This window comes from Catharus ustulatus, chromosome 3 (assembly GCF_009819885.2).
Source record: "Catharus ustulatus isolate bCatUst1 chromosome 3, bCatUst1.pri.v2, whole genome shotgun sequence".
NCBI classification, from domain to species: domain Eukaryota; kingdom Metazoa; phylum Chordata; class Aves; order Passeriformes; family Turdidae; genus Catharus; species Catharus ustulatus.
In genome coordinates this window covers 84838075-84850541 of record NC_046223.1, presented here as the reverse complement: position 1 = coordinate 84850541, position 12467 = coordinate 84838075, and the positions used below count along the sequence as shown (strand labels likewise).

General features: G+C 39.2%; 1 protein-coding gene across 2 annotated transcripts in view; it reads left to right on the top strand.

Annotated features, from left to right (window-relative positions):
* SH3BGRL2 (SH3 domain binding glutamate rich protein like 2) overlaps positions 1 to 10954 on the top strand; it is a 37190-nt gene extending 26236 nt beyond the window's left edge. For both annotated transcript variants that reach the window (XM_033055137.1, XM_033055136.1), the window contains exons 3-4: positions 5508 to 5588; positions 6686 to 10954. In XM_033055137.1, the coding sequence (XP_032911028.1) occupies positions 5508 to 5588; positions 6686 to 6700 (96 nt within the window). In that variant the 3' untranslated portion in view covers positions 6701 to 10954. The remainder of the gene's footprint in view (positions 1 to 5507; positions 5589 to 6685) is intronic.
* The last annotated feature ends 1513 nt before the right edge of the window (positions 10955 to 12467 follow it).

Sequence of the window (12467 nt, the reverse complement as noted above, 5' to 3'; positions counted from 1 at the left end):
TTCACTAGATAAAAGTTAATGTGAATTGCTCAGATATCATGTAACAATTGTTAATGATGCTAAAACTTCCTTGACTAATTATTTTTGCCATCAGAAGTAGAGTTTCCTGTATGGCAAATTTAAGCTCTGTGTGTGAAATTGTTCATAATTACCTTTTGCAGTTATATTGGAGCAGTTTTTGACTCACAGGCATCCGCAAACCCTTGGTTGAATGTGACTTAAGGCCAGTGACATGCACTGTTTATCTTCCTGATTAAGGCTTTGTCTCAAGCAAGGAATATAGAAGGCAGAGCTGTTGGAAAGCAACTCCTGCCCAAGAGTCTTCTTCAGTTCAGATCATTCACAAGGGCTAGTTATAACTTTCAGACTGTGCTTATGCTTTTGCCATCCACTTCTCCATTGCTTTTCTGTGTTCTGAGGAAAAGAGCTTTATGAGTAAATGAGTAATGTGTACTTTATCAAGGGAAACGTAGTACCAGAAGCAAAGTGTAGAGTAGCCAGCTTGCCCAGTGTCAAGGCTTAAAAAATAGAAGCTCAGCACCTAAGTAAAAATAAAATAATCCAGAATTTTATCTTCCTCAGAGAAGTCAGGACTCATTTCAGTAATGTATTATAGCGCTGCTGTTTACCCTGTAGTGGAGAGAGTACAATCCTGTTGAGCACCACAGTTTTTATTCGGACTAAATAAACTTTATTAATAGCTGTTTCAAAGTGAAGTAGCAGGTGTTTTGTAAACTATCCCTTCACATAAAGATGATAGGTGTCAAAGACATTTCTGGAGATAACTTACTCTGTTTGCAGACTTTTTATTTCTTATATATACTCATGTAGGGTGTTCATGTATTTAACAACATTTAAAAGGAACTGGTGTAAAATTAGAATTGTTACTTTACAGGATATAGTAGAAAATACTGAACATTCCTTTTTCATTTTTGTATTTATTACACTGATATTCTGCAAAACTTATCAGCAAGTATGACATAATTATTAAATTTTTTGTTGGGATCCTTAGTCTCCTTTCCATGGAACGGAACGTTCCTGTTGTGCCACGCTTTCTTGAAAAAAAAAGGTTTTGTTTTTGAAGATGTTGGTCTACTTTAGCTAAAGGCTATTTTAAAAACCAGTTTTAAAATAGAGGATAAATTATATATGAGGAAAGGCTAGCAAATCTTAATAAGTGGAAGTAATACTTTGAAATCATATAGCATTGCACAGAATACAGATGTTGCAGTATCTTGGAAATAAAAGGCCATGGCTGTTGTCAGGCAACAGCCAGGATGAAATAATAATTCAGTCCACTGCTGTTCCACTTGTGTCCAAGTTAAAATATGTGCATGCAGAGCTTCTGTGCAACATGGTAATTTTGTGTCTTTTAGTCATCACCTCATGTAACAGGCTGACTACCATGGTTAACTCACTGGTATTTCCATCTCTACCTTTCTCAAATTCCTGCCATGACCTGATTTGATAGTAGTCTTATCCAAACAATTTGTAAAATGACACAGTGAGCTGGAAGGTGCACAAAAGGTGGAGGTGACAGCTCTCACAATCCATAGTACTTGCAGATTCTGCCACTAACTCCCCTGAACATTCCCCTTCCCCAGGTGGGCACTAGGTACTAGGTTTGAGGTCTTCAGTGCTTGTCTAAGGGAAGTCCTGCTGCACTTGGACTGCCTGCCTTAGAGGTGGGAGGAATCAGTTCTTAGATGGCTGATGTCTGTGTACCCTGGCACCATCGCTGCATGAATGGCAAGCATCACATCAGCCTGAGTTTGTCCTGTACTATCCAAACAATAGAGCTGTGGCTGACATCTGCTCCCTTTTATTAAAGCCTTTGTTTCTGGAAGGCTACAACTAAACAGATTACCAAAATAAACATCTGGCCTTTAGTAGAGGAGTAACAAGTTGCTTTGTAGAGTCAGTTCTATAAGCTCTTTAAAAATCCTGTGCAGAGATCTTATCAGAAGGTTAGGTAATGAAAACTGTCATGTTTAGCTTGTCCTGTGTTGTACAGACAATATCTTCTTTTATTTGTGTATTTATATAATATTAGAAGAGACTCACACATGCACACACATTCTCCAAGGAAAGCTGTGCTGTGTAAGAGTTTTCCATTGTAATCCTAATCAGATCAGTAAATGAATGTCATCTGTTCTGGAGAACTGAGCTGCCCTTTTCAGGGAGGATGTTAACAGCTCATTCTCAATGGCATACAGTATTAACTCAGTCAGTAGCAAAGTACTGATTCAACGTGTTTAAATTATGAGTTCCTCATTATTACTTGAAGGAGCAATTATGTTGCCCCTTTTATAAGAGCAGAGATATCATAATCTTATATTAAATATACTGACAAAGAGAAATAAATTTGAACAGCATACTAATGGAGTAATCTGTAAGTGTTGTCCAGTAATCACTGCACTTTAAAAATCTTTAGGAAAAGCTATGCAAGCTACATTTGGGTGGGTTTGTCGTTTTTCAGCTTCTTGGTGTGGTAAGCAATAAAGATTTGTTGAGATGTTTAATGAGCTCAGTCTTGTTGCCAACTAAAAGCAACCACCACCTTGCTGGTTTAAAGAAACTTACTGGAAAGAATTTTATGCACAGTTGCTGTCTTTGAAAGTTCATTAGATGTAATGTTCTAATCTCAGTGCAGTAGTGAAGGTAAAATTGCTAATTGTAAATCTGTTTTGTGTTAATGTTTTACTTTGACCCAATGTGTTCACACTTCTGTTATGTTCCTTGAAGCCCATAAATAGTTCCATAGATAGTTCCACAGCCATAAATAATAATTTATGCTGATCTGCAGTACTGCCTGTTTTAACTTTGGTGTGCAATAAATAGTTTCTCCCGGCAGTGACAGTGTTTATTTAAACAATCCTGAGTATACCTGCTTAACAAAATCCTGAGCCAAATTAATTATGGCAGTGTCTGTAATCACATCACTGCAGTGATCTGGTTTCCCAGCACCAGGAATACATCACACTTAAGGTCTAGTGATCATTACAACTGGGATACAGCTAATGCTATCACAACTGGGATACAGCTAATGCTGTAGCCAGCTTGAGTTTTGGAACCCTTTGGGTCACCAGTGAGTTGGACTCCTACTTGTGTATGAAATTCTCATTTTTACTGAGCTTGTGCTGTTTTCCTTCTTCGACCTCTGCTTCAGCATCTACTGCTGGTAGCAGTGTGATGTTCTTTATTGAGATAAGAATTTTCATGTCGTCATCCATGGATTTATTGTCTTTATATGTGACCCAATTCTGCACAGACTTCCTCTCCTTCTAATGGTAAGATCAAAGGCAGGGTGTTTTTGGAGAATCTTTTATCTCACTTGTGTTACAGGGCAAGCCAGGGATGCCCGCTTTGAACTCCTACCACTCATGACACAGCCATTGAGTCATTGAGATCACACTTCTCAATAAGCTCTTAAGAAACTGCCATGCTAAAATGATTTTAAAAATTTTTACAGGACTGTTATGCATTTTTGTAACATTTTTTTTGTTTCACATTTGAATATTTTGAGAGCATAGATCGTAATTGCAGACATCACTAGGAATTTTTTCCTATTTAAAATCTACTTGATCTAAAAGTATGGTGCTTTTTCTCCCCCACTGCCCATGAAAGTAAGTGTCAATAGGATTTAAACATGTTTTGCAATGCAGATATTTCAAAACATCAGAGAGATTGCTTCTGGTGGATAATCTCTTGTGGTTCTTAAGCATTCAGGTCCTTTTAAAATGAATCAATCCACTGGGTTTTGTGCTCTTTTAAACATAGACTTAGTTTAGTTCACCCTTTTACCTTCACAGTTTTTTCAGTAGGTAAATCCAGGTTTGTTAATCAGTAAAAACGTGGAAAAAACATACTAAGTCAGGACTTGAGAATTATGAAAGTAAAATGATAACTAGTACTTGAAAACAACTTTTTATTATTAAGTATTAAATTACTTTACAGGGGTTAGGTTAAACAGATGTTCACGGATGTTGGTGGATTAGCTGAGTGTCAGTCATTGTGAGAGCCAGGAGTGCAGCCTTTTCTTCTTATGACATTGTTTTTAGTCTCTTTGTCCTTCCCTGCTTTCTTTTCTTAACAATTTATTAACAAAGGGTGAAAAATCCATGGTCTTAATGATACTTCTAGAGCTAATGAAGTACTGGGATTAAGAATCTTCAGGAGAATGCCAGAATTTGGAAACAGTGCTGAGAGATGATGACTCACCCAAACAAACACGGAACCTTCCTTGGACAAACTGTTCAGACAAAGAAGTGTCTGGGGGTTAGTGAAGACTGCTCGAGGTGTTTAGGAGAGAGAGTATTCCTGGCAGGGACCCAAAAAGGAGTCTGCCACAAGCTGCCTGCCTGTAGTTCATAGGGCTGTAATGGGCATCTCCAGGCAATTTAGACCCTGATGTTAAAGAAAGGGTTCTTCTCACTGTGGGCTGTACTCATCCACTGCTGCATTACCTTCAGCTCCAGAGAGTGTGACTCACTGTGGAGCAAGTGAAGGTTATTTCTTAGGTAGATGACAGGCTGTCTTCTAATGTGTTGCTTATATAGTCTCTGTCCCTCATGGGTTTTCATTTGCTTTAGAAGAGTTAGACAGAGCTTTTGAAGGTTTAATAGTGTCCATGCAGCTTTTGAAGTCTCATTCTTAGAAGTCAAGGGCTTAATCAAACATCCTTCTGCAGAGCTTCAGTATTATTTATTACTCCTCTAGATATTCAGTGATTACATTGTCCCTTTTTAATCCATGGCACTGCTGGGAATCCTTTCAGTAATCTTTTAGCTTACATCATGGCTTAGTTGGTTTGCCTGTTTTGCTTGGATTTACTTTCTGGCAATTAATTGTAAATTTTTGTTAATTCCTAAGTTAGCATATGTTTGTAGAAGAAAACAACACGAAGTCATCTTAAGAAGATTTACTCTTTCTGCTTATGTCAGCTAATATATCTGAGGACTGAGGACCATTATACACTCCTGTTGGCCTCTTGTCTTTCACAGGTGCTTTTAGTATAGGGGGTCAGGCTGAGAAACTGCTGTTGTGCAGCTATGGTTGTGTTTTTGGGGAGGCTGAGACTATTTAAATAATGATGCAACTGCAAAGTATCCCAGTTCACTAACATAGCAGTCTATCATTACTGAAATGCTGGTAAAGCACCTTCATGTAGTGCACCATAAGAGTTTTAGGACAAATTCTGCACTGAAATACTTTAAAATATACCCACAGTAGAGTTTCTTTTGATGCAAGTACATGCTTATACTTGCCTGTTAAAATAGTGAGAGGTGTTGAAGTTAGAGCATTTATGTTTTTTTCCTTGCCATTGTAGTTTGTGATAACACTGCAGTTTTAGGGTTTAGGTTTGAGTAGGAGAATAGGGGTAAGTATCAATATTTTTCTGAGCCTTATTACATGTCACTCTTCAGTCTAATACAAGGTGTGGTAATATCAACCAGGAGAACATGAATACAAATGTTGACTCATCTTTTCTTTTTTTTATTCTTTAGGATTATGATGGCTTTTTTGAATCAAAGGAGAGCAACACTGTATTCTCCTTTCTTGGACTGAAACCTACTTTGGCATCAAAGGTCAGTGTGTATTGCAGACTTTTCATTGAATTCTTGAGATGTTGAGATTGAATTTTCTTTGACCCCTGTGTGGGATGGAAACCTGTGTGTTTGGATGCATCCATACTTTGTTCATATCACCTTAATGCTAATGAAGTAATCAAAATGGTTGTCAGGAAAAATAAAGCATTTTAAATAAAAACAAGCATATACATGGCATATACATATAATTTGGGACAGCAGATAAATTAAGTTTAAAGATTGCATTTTATCAATCTAAATTGTAAGCAACTGGCTTAATTATAACAGGAGACAGAACTAGGATTCTAATCACTGGGCTTTCTGAAGCCTGGCATAATGGTTCAGTGTTTATTCATTAGGCATTAATTTATTTTTTTTTTTAATGCTGAAATGCTGTAACAGTCAGAACTTACATTAACTTTTTGAACTCAGTTTTAGCAAACACATATCTACAGGTTAAAACAAAGCCAGGTAACATCTTTCTGTTGAGGGCAGTATAACAGAGGAAATTTGATTGCCCATATGGAAGTCTGGACACTTGTTCAAACAGACTGTGTGGCGCACCTTTTGGCAGTAGACAAGACACAGAGGGGAAGATTTTTCTTTCCTTGGACACTGTAGATATAGATGTATTTGGTACTTGTACTTTTTCAGGCCAGGGTGGTAGCTCTTTGGTATCTATAGAGTCTTTCTCTGCCAGGAATTCATTTGTTTTTGGACCCCTTGAGGGACAGGAGTAGGAAGAAACCTCAGCAGAGAACCACAGAAGCAGGTTATTTTGGCAGCCTGCCTCACTTTGTAGCTTGAAGAACTTGTCCTAGGAAAAAGATGATGTTCTGGCACAATCTGAAATAGCAGCTTCTATGCAGCTTTATTCCACAAAATGTGGTCTTGGAGGCCTTGAACTGTGTCTCTATAAACTTCCTGCTTCAGTCTGGTGGTTCTTCAGAGGGATGCATCCTCAGCTCCTAAGTGTCCAGGGTTAGGGTCACCTTTTATGCAAAGGTCACAGGTATGGGAGATGAGAACATATTTATAACATTAATATTATGTTAGTAATAATTAACAATACTCTTTATTTTTTCTCTTTTCAATAGGAGTCAGAGCCCTAGAAAGCCCATGTGAAGTATCAACAAGCACATTCCTGAATGAGTGACTATTCTTCAGCACATAACAGCTTCCCTAATGGATCACTGTGACAGAGCAAACATGTGTCATTAGTAGTAGTCTGCTTGCCATGAGATGGTGCTCTCCAATAATGTGGAGCTAATAACACGCATAGGAAATAGGGTTAAGGCTGGGCTACTCATCTTCTGTTGTTAAAATGCTCACTGTTGATGTTTCACTTTTGTCTTTGGATTGCTTTTCAGCTGGCCCTGATATTCTAACAGGCACATGTGTTTGAGAATAAGGACTTGAAGTGTAGGGCTTGTATCATTCATGGGTATACTTATGTAGTCATGCTCCTTACCTTTTTTAATTCTTCCCAGTACTGTAGTTCAAATTAGCTCATCATGATAGTTAAAGTGCTGGTGGTTATTATGATGTTTGTGCTGGCTATGATCCAGAAAGTAAAAAGCATCAATCTTGAGATCTCAGTCTAAGCCAATAACTGCCATATTTTTGCTCTACATTTATTTATTGTGATGTTTATTCTAAATCATGGTTATTTTAAGAGACATGGGCTGCTAATCTTGCTAATGAAGAATTGATTTGTCTAATGATGCACACTGCAACTGACTGTTTAAAACAAGTTCCTATCATGAAGGAGGTGCCAAAGTGAAATATTTTGACGTGTTTCCAAATGCAAGTGAAATATTCCGTAAAGCACTTGGTGGAATTACTGGAGAGTTCAGAAGAGCTAAAGGAGGGTCTCACAGCTAATGATAAGATGAAGTACTCTCTTTACTGAGAAAGTCTTAACACCCAAGGTCAGAGCTCTATAGTTGGACTGTCTTAAAATGAAATTTTGCCAAAACTTCAATTTACCTTCAGTAACACACAGCTCTGCCACAAGCCACATGAGAGTCAGGGGGACACTTTGAGAGCCAGGTTTCAGTCCCATGAGGGTTACACACTCCACCATGGTCCAAGAGCTTCCTAACTTGCCTAGCTGTTGTCCTGGTGATATCCCCAATGTGGTCATGTGGAGGTGCCTCTAAGACAGTGAGAAAGCTGAGTGTGTGCTTTGCCAAATGAGGCCAGAGAGGTTGCTCAGTCCAGGCTGGAACAGGAGCCAAGTAGACGAAGTGGAGATCATTCCAGTGGGATTGCACTGTTGCACATAGCACAGCTTAGGCCCATGACTTGCCAATAACCATTACAAAATGCATTCCAGACAGAAGTAAAATTGCATCATGCTTTTTGAATGAAGTCTGGCTATAGAAATAACAGATATGCTGTAATTTAGTTTTTACTCAAGTGATTTCATACTGGCAAGGTAGTGCCATCAGGATGGACATCCTTATGTCTTTGGGTAAATGAAAGATAACCACTATGTAGAAAAGCTACTCTGCAATCACAGCATCACTCAGCCTATGTGGTTTGAAGGAAGCCAGACTTGTAAAAAGTGTCAGAAAGCAACACTATCACAACAAAAGCTACACTGTGAAACAAATCACCTGTTTTGTTGACATCAGTAATCATGGCATACCAGAGGTGTCAGCTGGAAGGGACAACTGAAGGTCTTCTGGTCCAGCACTGTCAAAATGAGGTTGAAGGACCACATTAGCTTGGATCAGATATGGATTTGTCTGGCAGAGCATTAAGAATATCCAGAGATGAAGATCTCATAACTCTCTAGGTAAACTGTGACATTGCTGCAGTGCTTTCCTAGTGAAAACTTTATCTTTTAAAGTCCAGCTTTGACTCCTAGGCTTTAATTTGAGGCTGCTACCTTTGCTGTGGTTTTGCGGCACTCAAAAGAAGAGATTGGCACCATTCTTTTTTTAATGGCCCTCAAGATAGTTGTAGGCTACCATTTGCTCACCTCTTAGCCTTCTTACCAGACTGAACAAATCTGGCTGCTCAGCTGAGCTAAAGAGCTAGATGGAGCAAGAACACACACAGATTTGAGGTCCATGGCTGTATTTACTGGTCAAAATCTTTGCCAGAGCACCTTCTCGAGAGGAATCTTGAATGGGCATTGATGTATATGCGTGCATTTTAAAGAATTATGTTATTTGTATTCTTGTAACCAGTCCTGTACACTCATGAGACTTGAACCTCATTGTAGGAAGGGAATCTGACATGAGGTGGAGCTCTACATTGTTAACTTCACCACATTCAATATAACTATTCCAAAAAATAAGTTAAATATTTAACTTTGTAAATGAATAGAGGTATAAATTTAACTAATTTTGCAGTTGATTACAGAGAAGCCATCCTGGATTTATCATGTACTTGATACGTTGTAAACTTTGAGAACTGCCTAAAGCCCCAGGTTTGAAAAATTTACCTAAGTGTGTAAGCATAGACATATGAGTAATCCTGGGTGAAATCCCAGGCTTACTGATGTGAAAGGAAAAACCACACTGATTTCTCCAGGGATGAAATTAGTTTTACAGAGCTCCTTTTGAATTTTGATAATTGTAGAATAGAAGGCTCTCATTTAGTGGAGAGTTAGTCTTGTTTCAGCTGTTAAGTAAACCTGGCTTATTTCAGAGCATGCATGTGGGCATAGTCAGTTGTATGGAGGACAACACTAGCTCCATAGATATCCTGCTTGCTTGCATGGATTGGAAGTGTAAGTCCCTTAGAATGTGTGCTTTTGAATTATAAATAGCTAGCTAAAAAAAGAAAAAAAAGTATATATGTTTAGATGTGAATTTTGTCTGCTGTACAACAGCCTTATTTTTGTAATTAAAGCAAGTAGACTTCTAGTTTCTTACACAAGATGATCTGGAATTTTTTTAATCAGTTTTGTAGTAATGAAATGTAGCTATCAGGTAACTGAAGAGGTCTGGGGAAACTAGAGACACTTATTGAAAGAATAGGAAATTCTTAATTCTGTTTAAGATTTTGGCATGTAAAGTTATGCTTAAGAACCAAATGATCCCAATTTCTAGCTAATACTTACAACTACCCCACTTTTTAAAATGGAGACCAGTGTGAGTGAAAACTGAATCTTTGTACCTAGCTAAAAGTTACTGTGTGGGCTGACATGCACGTGCACATTCACTGTATCAGTGGCTTTGATAGAGGTGTTTTTGTTTGTGCCACACACTACTGGATAGTGCCTTGCCAGAAAGAGGACTGTTTCTGTGGGGTCTTCTTAGATGTGCTTAAACTTTGAACTGAGAAAGGCTTAGTTTCTATATTGCTATTTTTTTAATAATACAGTAAATTTATTTTGAGGCCTGAGTCAAAAGGCACATGCTTTGTAAGACAAACAGTTTTTGACAAGTCTTCTGAATTCTTGATTTTTCCTAGGTGACTTTGATTTTTAATTTTCTTTTCCTTTTTGTTGGCTGTTTAGAATCAAACCTTCTAAGGGAAGTGAACCTGGAGTAAAGCCCATAAATTCATGTTTACACTTTCTGTAAAATAGTGTCTGATTCTAATGTTGAGCAGCCCAAGTGCTATCACTGAAATGAAGAGTAGCTGCCAAGCTCTCAGTGGATTTCTCGGTTGTCCCTCCCTGTCCTTTTCCACCATCAGGCCATGTATTGGAAATGTGCTATTCAGGCAATACCATGGCTCAGAAGCAGGACCCTGAAATTGCCTTGTGGCCCTTCATAGGAGTGCAAGAGTGGAGTGATCACCAGGAAAATGCCAAATCTCATTAGTTTTCAGCAACTTATTCACTGATTTCACTACACCTTGGTGTGAACAGTGGGAGGAGGATGGAGCCCATATGTTCACCCATCACAGAGAGCCCGAGTGCAGACCCAGTGCAGAATGACCCACAGCTTGCTCTGGCACCCTGAGCAGTGATTCTCGCAGGGACCCTTGGCTGGCAGTGCCATGTGTGACACCTAACACCACTGCTTTCCACAGGACTCCAGCTGCATCATGGCCTGTGCTCCACCCTCCTGCTCCCTAAGGAATTCGGGAAGGAAAACAGAACATCTTCTTGAGAGCAGTCATTCAGCCAGGGCAGATCCAGCTTACTCCCTTCTTCCTAATCTTTACTTCTTCCTCATGTGTGTCATCCTGTCCTGTGTAGACCTACCTGTGTGCAAAGCTTCCACTCCCAGCCATCTGTAACATCCTTGTGGGGTCACAAATGCAGAGCTGGTGTTCCCCTTCACAGTGTCAGTGTTCTGTAACTCAGTGGGGGAGGGAGCATGTTGCATCCTAGGTCATGTACGCGTTGTGTATTAAACTGTGTTCATCTAATAAAAAACTGTAATTAAAAAAAGAAATTTGTGCTGTGTTATAAGTGCTAAAAGAAACAATGAAAAATACGAGTTTATTCTTGTTGTGGCTTGCTCTGGTGGCAGCCTTGTGCTTTGGTTTGGGCAGCCTCTGCAGGTAGAAGCACTGCAGAACTTTTCACCTGGGATGGGTGAGCCTGATTCTGTAAGATGTAAATTGGCTTTGAACCCTGGTGGCTGCCTGGGATTTGCAATGTGTCCAGAATACTTGCTGGTTTGGGATCTTCCTGGGTAAAAAGTAGTAAAGAAAAAAAAAAGATTATGTATTGTCTTCCATGTTTTTTACTTGGAATACTTTACTTTTTTACCTTTAGGGTGGCTTAGACACAGGACAGGAAGTTTTCATGAGATGAAGTTTTGTTCCTAGGGCTAAAACCTTCACTGCTTTTTACATCTGAAAAGAATGTGAGTTCCTGGTTTGCCTATTCACTTTGCCAATCCATAGAAGGTAATTAAATACATTTTACCAGTTAAGTGACTAACCAAAGATACAGGTTGCATAATTACAGTCTGTCCTTGATTCTCAGTCTAGTAAATAGTTTTTAATACCTTATCGTTCCTGTCTAAAACTTGCCCACTGTCTATTGTGGTTGCCGCCATGAAAACTCCATTTGTGACTTTTGCTGCACCCTGGAGCAAGGTTCTGTGCTGTGTGCTTTAGGCAGGATGTTTGAAAGTCATCACTGTTTGTACACATGCAAGTGTGTGTGTGCCAGTCTGTCTGCATCTCATTCCTGCCCCAGGGCAGCCAGTCTGGGCTGTGACAAGGCCCTACTGAGCTCTCATTTGCTTGATCTGCTTTTTAGGTGCCAGAAGGACCTGCCTAGTTCACTCCCTAGGCTTCAACCAAGCTGTCACTGAAGGTGCCTTGATGGTCTCATCTGAAGTAACCTTCTTAGGCTGCATGGTGCAGCACAAGCAGACATATGATTTCCTCAAAGGTGACCACTGCTTATGATTCAATGCCCTGGCAAATTTGGGAAACAGAAAATTACAGATTTAAGGAATTACCACTCTAAAGAAAAGGTCAGTTGGAGCTTTGAAAAATTGTGTTCAGAAGACAAGAAAGAAATTGTTACATTCTGATTTGGAAGCAGGGAGTTGAGAAGCAGAGACCTTGAGAAATGTGTGCCAGTCTCTAGCTACTTGGTTGCCCCATCCAGTTTAGCTGTCCACAGTACATACATCTGGTTCCGGAGAGGAACCTCATCCTCCAGGGAAAGCACACACTTCCAGATCCAGGGTTTTTATCCCCTTCAACCACACCACCCAGCAACCTGTGCTTATCTTTCCTTTGTACCTCTTTGGAGATCAAGATCAATTCCACTGCAATCAATGAATATCAAGGTGTGAAAAATAAGAGCTGAGCCAACATCTCTCTGTGTTACAGCACCTTCCACAAATAAACGTGGCATATTGAGTTACTCTGCTGGGAACCCAAAAAAATAGATAAATTAGTAGCTCTTCTTTTTTTGCCTTGTTTCTTTGGGTGAAGCACTTC